Below are 11,423 nucleotides of genomic sequence, written 5' to 3' on the forward strand. Positions count from 1 at the left end.
AAATGCAAATTAATTATTTAAAAATCATACAATGTGATTTTCTGGATTTTTGTTTTAGATTCCGTCTCTCACAGTTGAAGTGTACCTATGATAAAAATTACAGACCTCTACATGCTTTGTAAGTGGGAAAACCTGCAAAATCGGCAGTGTATCAAATACTTGTTCTCCCCACTGTATAACCAAAACTGGATTTTATCACCTTAAGAACATTGCCAGAGTGTGACCGTTCCTTTCCCAAGCCAACACAGAGTCAGAGCCACACTAATGCATGCTTTTATCACCTGCAGAATTGACTACTATAATGCTCTACTTTATGGTCTTCCAAAGTAAAACATTGCTCCGCTACAGTTATTACAAAACTCAGCTGCCCATGAAGGACCAGAAAGAGAGCACACATTACACCAATTTTCTGCATTGGCTTCCTGTGTGCTTCAGAATTGATTTTAAGATCCATTTATTGGTTATTGGTCCTACCGATTTATCAGATTTGCTTTTATCATATGAACCCTCTAGAACCCTCAGGTCTTCTGGTAGTGGCCTTTTGATCATCCCCAAAGTTAGAACAAAAAAAACAATGGTGAGGCATCATTTCATACCTATGGTCCACGTTAGGGCTGTGCGATTGCCTCTAAATTTCATATTGTGGATTGTCATTGCTCTAGATTGTCAATACACGATTAAATCGCCGGGGGGGGGGGGTTACGTCCTTGGCACGTGGGGGGTTACGGCCTTGGCACATGTCTTACGTCGATCACTACCACGTTATTTTAATATTTTGCATCACATGCAAAAGTGAGCGTCTCCGGCTTGTCAGCGCAGCGGTGTCGGTACCCAACCCGCTGCGCTGACAAGCCGGAGACGTGTTGCTCCTCCACCTGCAAAGGCGGCAGTGCCGCAACATTTTAGGAATTTATGAAAGCCCTTGTGAACATTTCAATAGTTACATATTAAAATAATATTTATTTGCAATTACTCTATTGAACGACCCTGNCGGTACCAACACCGCTGCGCTGACAAGCCGGAGACGTGTTGCTCCTCCACCTGCAAAGGCGGCAGTGCCGCAACATTTTAGGAATTTATGAAAGCCCTTGTGAACATTTCAATAGTTACATATTAAAATAATATTTATTTGCAATTACTCTATTGAACGACCCTGAAGCATGAGCAAACGGGCTGTGTCACTTCGGATCAAAGAGATGCGCCCTGTCACTGTCAGCGCAGGGCTGACAGGGCACCCTCTGCTGAGAAGAGAGAGAGTAGGGTTGGGAATCTCTCTGTGACAGACGATTCGATACGTATCTAGATACACGGGTTACGATATGATTCAAAAACGATATATTTTTAATACAGAACGATTCGATACGATTCGATACAGTGTAGGAACGATACATTTTGATACGTTTCGATATGATTCTACGGTTAACATTTGTTGATGTAGACATTAATCATACATTATAAAATAAAGAAGCCAATTCTATAAAAGTCACATTCTTACAGTATTTTCAAATTTGTAAAAGACCACATCCCCAAGCATTGTTGCTGTATGTCACTGGCAAAAATAAAATAAAAAGACAAACAACAACAAAATCACATGTCAAATGTATTTATTTTTAGACAAGGACCAAAAAAAGACTTGCTGAATGAACATCATTTTATTGGATGGGATCAATATAAAAATGAGGAAAAGTTTTGAACTTTAAGTGAAGTGAACTTTAAGTAAAATTTAAGTGTTTTAAACCTACTTGTTGTGTTGTTTTTATTGTATTGTCTGTGTTTTTGTATGTATCTTATATGGAGTTGAGTCTGGAATAAAGTTTATCATAACGCTGTACAATATAAACATAAAGCAGAATAAAATAACGTGCAATGTAGGGGCAGAATCTGACATCTCCTGTTATTAGTTGATACCATGGACTGTGATGACTAGCAGATTATCACTGACAGCATGTCAGACTATTTCTCTGTGTTTGCTACACTCTGTTTTTGTCATTTATAAAAAGATAAATCACTTTTCTATAATACATCAATGATATTTCAATGGAATAAATTACTTATTGACTTATTCATACTTCAAAAACAGCATCAATAAGTGATTAACATAGGGGGGATCTAAATAAAATAAATAAATAAAATAAAAATCAACCAGCCATCCTCCTCCCCTGACAAGTAAAGAACAGTCCCTTCATAAGTAAAGAACAGTCCCTAAAGTGCGGTGAGGTTTGTGGAAATGTGAACAGCTTGTTTCTCCTCTGACACGTCACATACCTGTGTGCTGCCACGGCTCAGCTGTTCAGGTATTTCTGGGCAGTCATGACACCGATGAAGACTTCTTGGACCTGGAGCTGGGCTTCTCGGTCGCCAGTAAGCCGTTATCTTGCGCCGCGGAGCACTATGGCCGCCATATTTGACAGGAATACGTATTTTTGTCTGTGTCTGTGACCCCCCGTTCAACCCATAACCGGCAGGATTCGCCTATCGTTTCTGCTGCGGCTTGGCTGCTCCCTGGTTTATCCAACCAGCATTAGCTTCTGTTCCTCATCTCCACCGGTCAAGCTGGCGCTGATGTTTACATCCATTATCGTTGTCAGTAACGCCAGGGCCACACCGCCCGCGGAAGCGCCGCGAATAGCCTCGAAGCGCCGAGAAGTGAAGGCAGTTTCCTTTCGGCGCCCATGTTAACCGACTGTGTCATCTACACTGGCCGCGCCGTGCCGGGAAGCTCCGCGGCAGGCTCTCGATTTGCAGTGATCAGTTTGGCGTCTGGTCTATTTTCTGCGCGAGCCGCGAGCGAATGTGTCGAGCCAGGCAGTGAAAAATAACAGCTGGGAGCAGAATCGCTTGTCGACGGCGTGGAGAAATGCGCGTCTGATGTGAACGGAGGTTCTCCGGCGCGCGCGAGAATTTTGGTGCGCTGCGCTTTGCAGGCAGTGTGGCCCTGGCGTAATGCCTGCTACGGAGCATGCCGCCGGCTCTCGCGTCTCCTGTTATAATTTTAGTCCTTACAATTACAGTCTCTCTGAATTTATAAGTGTGTGTGTGTGTGTGTGTGTGTGTGTGTGTGTGTGTGTGTTTATTGTGTGCATTATTTTTGTATGAAAAGTGCTATATAAATAAAGTTTGATTGATTGATTGATTGATTGATTGATTGATGTGGACATTTCATCCATTGACAAGGTCCCTGTTTCTGATCTTTTCTGAACTTTTGTGTTTTTTTTCCACACCACCCATATTACATCAAAAGACTGCCCTGAGACTGTTATTGTGAAGTGTAACATCAACAATGCAGTTATTAACAGATTTATAGATCTGGTGAACACCTCTGCTCCATCAGCTACTTGCTAAGTTGATGACCTTGCAAATTATTTTAATGATGAATTAAGACACTGACCAGATACAGTTGCTCCTCAGCAAACTAAGAACAAGCACTTAATCTGCAAATCACCATGGAAAGCGGCTGCAATTCATCATGTTAAAAGAAACTGTAGATACGCAGAGAGGCGATGGAGGAAAACCAAACTACATGTTCACTTGGACTGTTTTAAATATAGTTTCAATTTTCAATAATGCAGTCAGGAAAGAAAGACAAGCCCATTTCTCAAAGATTATATCAGATAACCAAAATAATCCCAAAGTGCTTTTTTCCACAATAGACAGTCTTCTTAATCAATCACCAGCTCTTAATCTTAATAACACTTAATCGACTCTAAAATGCAACAAATTTGCCTCATTTTTTAAAGAGAAAGTAGCTTTTATCAGAGCCAGTATTGTAAATGTGGACTGTCAAACTTTCTGGGATCTCCCTGCCCAAGGGCCCTCATCTATAATGTTCTTTAACATGATGTCAGAAGATGCCGTCTGCAAAGTAATTAACAGGACAAAGTCGACTACGTGTGCTTTAGACCCCATCCCAACCAAGCTGTTGGTAGGAAGGAGTTAAATCCTGCTTACAAAGCCTCTCTCAATAAACAACACATATAATAAACTCCTCACTTACTTCAGGCATATTTCCCACAGCGTTCAAGACCTCAGTGGTAAAACCTCTTCTCAAAAAATCCAATCTAGATTTCTCAGACTTAAATAATTACAGACCGATTTCAAATCTACCTTTTCTTAGCAAAATTTTAGAGAGAATTGTTTGCTCTCATTGCCTGTCTTACTGACATTAATGTATGGATGGGTAAAAACTTTTTAAAGCTGAATGAAGAAAAAAAATGAGATTATTTTAATTTGACCAAAAGCAGCAAGAGAAAAACTGCACTTAATTTTTGGTGGCCTTCGCAAGCATATTAAAACTGATATTACTAACTTTTCAATTTTAATTCTCATTTTAACAGGGTCATTAAAACATCCTTTTTTCATCTTCGGAAAATTGCTAAGGTCAGACCCTTTTTAAAGCTATAGTGCGTAACTTCTGTCGCCTCCCAGCGGATAATGCGTTATTACAACTAATAAGCCAGCAGCACTTCCATTTACACAGAGTAACACTTGCCAGTCGCCACACACCGTACACAGAGTAACACTTGCCTTTGTGGTAGGATCCACTTCTGAACCGTGTCTCGGCCGCTTCTCCGCCATGTTGCTTTCTCTTTCTACCTGCGCTCTACCTCTATATGACACTCTCCGCTCTTCCTCCCCCTCCCTTCTTGTTGTGAGGAAGCATTTCCTGTGCGCCAGCGTGGGAATGTCGCCGGTCTACACGCATACTAAAAATGATATATATTGAAAAATACCGCGAGATGTTAGAGGAGCCGATCGGCTTAATCAGCATTGTGTCATCTCCTCTAGTAGTGGCTTGGGTGAAACGGACATTTACGGACCTGTAGAAGTTACGCACTATAGCTTTAACCCAGAAAGATGCCGAAACACACACTCACCCTTTCATTACCAGCAGTTTAGACTACTGCAATTCGCTTTTCACTGGACTACCCAAAAAGTCAATAAGAAAACTACAGCTAGTCCAGAATGCTACAGCCAGAGTGTTGACTAAAACAAGGAAAATGGATCACATTACCCCACTGCGGAAGTCACTACAATGGCTACCTGTATCTTTTAGAATTGATTTAAAGTTCTTTTACTTGTTTATAAAGCTTTGAATTACCTTGCCCCTCCATACATCAGTGGTTTTCTATCATTTTATGTTCCAGCCAGATCACTAAGGTCCTCCACTGCTTTGCTTTTAAATGTGTTACTACTTCTCATGTGTCCCATAAAAGTACTGGTGAGAGCGCTTTCTGTTTTTATGCCCCTTAACTGTGGAATTTTCAATCTCTGGATATTAGAATGGTGAGTTCTCTCTGTATTTTGAAATGTAAATTAAAGACCTGTCTTGGTTTTTACCTTCTGTCATCTCTCCTGTTCATTTTTATTCTGGTTTATTTATTTATTTACTCTCTTCTGTTCTATCTAGTTTTAGTCATGTTTTTGTTAGTTTGTTCTGTTTTGGTTGGTTTTAATATTTTATTGTTTTGTGTCTGTGTCATTCTAATTTTGCCATGTGAAGTACTTTGGGCTGCATGTTTGTTTGAAAGGTGCTTTACAAATAAAGTTCAGTTGAGTTGAGTTGAGTTGAGTATTAAAATGAACTGCATTGTCAATTGCAACCAGACCAGGCGTCTAATTTAGACATGTGAACATGTTTTGGTGTCTTTACTTTACTCCTTGACAGGTAACTGAACAATTTTGGGTATGAACAAAACAACATCTAAGGATGTCATCTTGGGCTTTTGGAAACACTGATGGGCAATTAATTGTTGACAATGAAAATAATCATCAGTTGCAGCCCAAGTTACGGCTTTGAATCATCTCCTCTACCTGCTTTTCAATGTGTTGGATTGGTGTAGAAATTTCAACCTTTAACCTTTGTTTGTCTTTTTATTTTTTCTACAAACATTCAACCCTCTATTTGTGTCTCAGGGCTGGCGTAAGAGAAAACGTATGAGGATCATTGTATTCAAATGGGCATTCCTTAGAAGTCTTTGAACTCCATGTCACACAAACCTGTGAAAAGCTTACGCATATGCATAAATACTAACAGATTAAAAACAGGACCCATGACAGTCAGACCTGATCCAAATATGTCAGAGAATAATTAGAATTGTTCTAAAATGCAGTGAACCTGAAGAGACACAAACAGACTTAGAACAGTAATACAGTCAGTAGCATGATGTTCCACTATTTAAAAAATCAGCCATGGTGGAAGAGAGCAGCACCTTTTCTTCTATGAGATGTTGATGATGCACCATGTGATCACAGCTGATTGACCCGAGATCATATTGTGGTTAAGACATATTAATAAACCGACCTGTAGGGGACCTTGCCAAAACCAGTTGGTGTAGATATAATATTGACCCGACTAGATTTGAATAATTCTTGCTTTTAAAGAGTGATAAAAGCTGAAAGTGTTGTTTTTGCTAACCTACAGTGGTTTAATCTCTCACCCTGAAGCACTTATGTGGAAGTGAATGATGTGTCAGTATATGGAAACACTGCTGGATGTGGTTACAGGTGCGACAGAACTCACTTCTTATCACATCCAACCTGTTTTAGCAGTAAAACAAACTGAAACAGTTCAGCCTGCTGTTGAGTTACTCTTTGATACTTCTTGTCAGGTAGTTGAGGTCAATCAACCCACGCCTTTCAATAATGTGCTCTCGAGTGAAGGAACATTAATGCACAGTCTTCTTGAAGTCTTTTCTTTCCCAGCCGGCCGACCGAGTTAATCTTTCTCTCTTTTGTGGTCTTCCTCAGATGGTCAGGTGATTCCACTGGTGGAGCTGTCAGCGAAACAGGTAGCGTTCCACATCCCATTTGAGGTGGTGGAAAAGGTCTACCCGCCTGTCCCAGAACAACTCCAGCTCCGCATCGCCTACTGGAGCTTCCCTGAGAATGAGGAGGATATCAGGTGAGAGCACTGATTTTTTTCTTTTCTTTTTACTTAATGTCTTATTAGGGATGTGCTGGTTGGCAATCCTATGAACTATTGACAGTTGAATTTTCTGATACCCTGCCAGCTCACCCATTTACTAAGAGAAAAGAGATCTGTTAAAATGTGTGTTTAAAACACAGTAAGCCTCTGTGATAATCATTGAAAAGACAACGCCCTGCACACTGATTCAAAACCGCAAAATCTGGTACGGAGTTGATGTGCATGTGTGACTCTTTTTAACAATGCTGTCTTCCAGTAGGGTTGCAGGTACATATTATGTGTTTGTTAATGTATTGTGCTCTGTTATTTTAAAATAATTTGAACTAAAATATAATAGAGCTGAAGCTCTGTATTTTCATTTTACCAGTCCATTCAGAAATCTGACAGGGTTTCCCCACGTGTTCTCTGAGTAATTAAGCAACTAGGATATTAACTGAACTTCATGATAATGGTGATATTAATCAGCCCAAGCAATTCTGTCCCTAGCCAGTGTTGTGTGGAATATACTCTGAAAGAAACATGTCTTTCCTCCCTCTGTTGACAAAGCTCTATGCACCATGAGAGAAGTTTATGTTATTTGTCCTAGAAGAGTCTAAATAAATTAATGCTTTTATGGCCAGATCAAGCCAATCCAGGCCGGCCATGAATGTTACATGTCCTGTTTGTCATTACGTACAGGCTGATGTCATATTTTTTTGAAAACTAAAATAATTTAGTTTGTTCTCATATCAGCAGCAGGTAGTACAGAGAATGCACTGTAGTCGGTCTGCAATGATTTTTCAAGAAATGGTTAGAAAATAAGTATATCTTGCTACAGTTGCAATTGACTTATTTAATTGTCGAGGCTAACACCAGCAACTGCTGTAAAAATGTGTTGGAACACCTGATCAGAACATGTCCACAGACAACTCGTGACAAAGAACAGTCCTGTTACAGACAGTTTTAAGAATATGAGATACATTTATAGGAGGGGTGTCCAGAAAGTGGAGACTTGTGTCAGGCTAGGAGGTGAATGAAATGCTGTTTTTTAATGTCCGTCCTTAAGATGAAGTTTCACAAAATCAGTGACAAACATACACAACCATTAAGAAAAGTATAAAGCTGTAAACACAGTTAACATAGGGCAGTTAACCCTGGTAAGACCTGTGTGCCTAAAACAAAGAAATTTGCAACTTTGGCGTGGTGATCCCTGAAAGTGAAAGAAACTCCATTACCTGCCTTTTAACTGAGACCACAAATCTCTGGAAGAAAGCAGACTGTACCAGTTTTCTAACCTGCTCTCACACTCACATTTCTGGCACTACACACACAAATTTCATTGTGTTCACCAGGCTGTCCTGTCTTGCAAGGAATGAAATCAAAATTAAAGCGATAGGAGTCACAGTGTTTGACCGATGAGCAAGAGTTGGTGCACCTCAACTGAATCTCTGAGATTAAATGTGACCTAGGAGTCACTTTCCAGTTACCATCACCATGGCAACCATGGTTACAGCTGGATACATAGGTGATTAAGATGCTTATCAGCTTATTAGTGCATAAGCTTTTTTAGGTCATGCAGTTCAGCTTCCAAATTTGATAGATTTTCAGATATTTCAGGTGATTAGTTTTGTATTTCTGCATTTTCAGCAATACTTTTGAATTAATTTCAGCTGTCAACATTCACACACGTTTTCTGCAGGAAATGCATTTTTTTCTAGTTCCTATTCTACCTTCTGTATGCTTTTGGCATCTAACTACTTTTACATACTTTCAGTCACAAAAGTATTCAAATATCAAAATGTTCAGATCTTTGAAGACATTCCTGCTTTATCTGTTTTGTTTCCATTGTTTGTTAACCATTCATACATTTTAAAACATTAAGCTTCTTTCAACCTTGTTTTTTTCTTTTAGAATGTAAACAACGGAGAGTCTTTAAATCCCCTTAAACCTACTCCACTTTAAATACTACTGCTTCCACATACTTTTAGCTAGAGACTACATTTAGACTGTTTCAGTTGAGAAAACTAATTTCTTGTTTGAGCTACAAGAATGCACAGTCCTGGGGCGTCGGTGGCTTAGTGGTAGAGCAGGCGCCCCATGTACAAGGCTGTTGCCGCAGTGGCCCGGGTTCGACTCCAGCCTGTGGCCCTTTGCTGCATGTCATCCCCTCTCTCTCTCTCCCCCTTTCACACTTAACTGTCCTGTCCATTAAAGGCAAAAAATTCCCAAAAAAATATCTTTAAAAAAAAGAAAAGAATGCACAGTCCTCTTATATGATACAGTGGGGATACATGGTTATGTTTATGTTCCTTCATCTTACATCATACATGAGTACACACACCAGCTGCAGAGAGCACATGAGCTGACAACAGCCAAAAATGTAATCTCACCTGTTTTTACTTATGCTATTTACTGCATTATTATTCACTTGTGAGAACTGACAGAACCACCACCAGCTAAAGATGAGGAACCTGCTATCGTTACCTGCCTTTTTCTTATAAAAAGAGTTCAGAGAGGTGAAAACAGTCTTTGGCCACACAGGAACTATATCCAAATTGGAACTGGCTATCAGAACCCAACCCTTTCTTTGCATTTTGTATCGAATTTGTGTAGCCACGGACTTCTCTCTAATTCATCACACACTCATAAAATTATCGTCCTTAGCCACTCTTTTTAGATAGTATGGCTGTCTTAAAAGACATATAGCAGACTTCCAGCATATTGATGGAAGCATACAGTAATTTCATAGACAGAGTAGGACGTCACACACCAACGTACAGCGTCAGATAACAAGTGGAAGAAGAACAAGGCTACCCAGCATCTTTGTTAATATTCTAGCATCATCTTATGTTTTGGAGAAAGAAGATATCTGGAAATGAATTTTTACTTTGAAAAATAAACACAGACATAACACAGATAGACTCCCAACCTATCCTGGTTGTCCCTGACGTCTCACCCAAGGTATGCTGGGATAAGTCATAACACACCACGCACGACCCTGAAATGGATAGATTGATAAACAGGACATAAACATGGATATACTTAGTTTTATGATTTACCTACTGATTTAGTTCTCTTTATTTTTCCTTCACACCTTTCCTATATCTTTTTCTCTTCCTGTCTCTCTCACCTCTGCTGTCCATTCTTGGTGATTCTTCTGTCTCTCTGTCTGTCACTGTCTTCTTCCTGCTACAGGTTATATTCCTGCCTGGCTAATGGGAGTCCAGATGAATTCCAACGTGGAGAACAGCTCTACAGGATCAGAGCGGTCAAAGACCCCCTGCAGATCGGTGGGTTGAGGTGTACCTCTTACCATACATAGACTCATAGAGACAGCTTTCATTTCTATAGTAAGCGATAAGTGTATACAATATCATTTGCTAGGGCTGCGCCTATTGATTGTTTTTTTTCTCGATTAATCTAACAACTAATTTGTCTTAAGAACATTTTTTATCACTCAATTAATATAACAATTAATTTACCCAAAAATAAATATCAAAAACGTGTCTCATTAATATTTAAATAATTGTATTCAATCATTATCTCTTAAAAACAATGATAACAATGACATATTTTAAAATTAGTCTAATTTCCATGGCACCACACTGTATATATATATATATATATATATATATATATATATTATTATAATAATAATAACAACAACAACAACAGCAACAACAATATTAATAATAACAACAACAACAATAATAATAGTAATAAACTATTATAGACCCTATTTGTCAGCTGCCCAAACAGAAAAATCCTGGATCTCAAAATCAAAAGCATTGCTGTGACACATACATTACTTTAATTACTGTATATCATAGCAGCCCCTCACCTGAACTGGAGAATGAGTATCTTTTTTCAGTACTTGACTTGAAACTTAAAATGATTATGGCATGGATTTATTTCATCACTGCAGTAATATGCAGTTTAGCTAATCACTGGCAAATGCATTTTTGCATCATTGTGGGCCAGGGAAAATAACTAAAACGATATACAGACTAGACCAGCAGTCAGGGACTGAAACAGCAGTCTGAAACATTAGTTTTAAGCTGTTTTCTCACTCGTTCACGGCCGTTAAAGTAAACGGAAAATATAAAACGGTTTTAGTAGTTTAGTAATCTTTATTTCGAACATGTAAACAAATAAATAAATAAACAAACAGAAGAAAACAAAACAAGGAAAGCAAAACAACATTTGCAACAAGAACAAGTATAAAGCCACTAAATTAGAAAACTAAACCATAAATAAGTAAGTAATAATAATATAATATCAAAAAAATTACATAAACAAAAAACAAAGACGCACTCAGCAGTTCTGAGTTTACATGTCCGAAAAGGAGTGGGCTGAAGTAAAAACTTAATTAATCCCACCCCTCTTCATAAGTCAATATAAATTGATTATCTAGCTTCCTTACACATATATATGTATATATATATATATATATATATATATATATATATACATATATATATATACATATATGTATGTATATATATATGTATATATATGT

At 38.6% G+C, this 11,423-nt stretch overlaps 1 protein-coding gene across 2 annotated transcripts in view; it reads left to right on the top strand.

Annotated features, from left to right (window-relative positions):
* zswim8 (zinc finger, SWIM-type containing 8) overlaps nt 1-11,423 on the top strand; it is a 113,818-nt gene that overhangs the window by 46,007 nt on the left and 56,388 nt on the right. For both annotated transcript variants that reach the window (XM_050070661.1, XM_050070660.1), the window contains exons 2-3: nt 6,748-6,901; nt 10,100-10,194. In XM_050070661.1, coding sequence (XP_049926618.1) covers nt 6,748-6,901; nt 10,100-10,194 — 249 coding nt within the window. The remainder of the gene's footprint in view (nt 1-6,747; nt 6,902-10,099; nt 10,195-11,423) is intronic.

Source organism: Epinephelus moara, chromosome 19 (genome assembly GCF_006386435.1).
Source record: "Epinephelus moara isolate mb chromosome 19, YSFRI_EMoa_1.0, whole genome shotgun sequence".
In the NCBI taxonomy this organism is placed as follows: Eukaryota; Metazoa; Chordata; class Actinopteri; order Perciformes; family Serranidae; genus Epinephelus; species Epinephelus moara.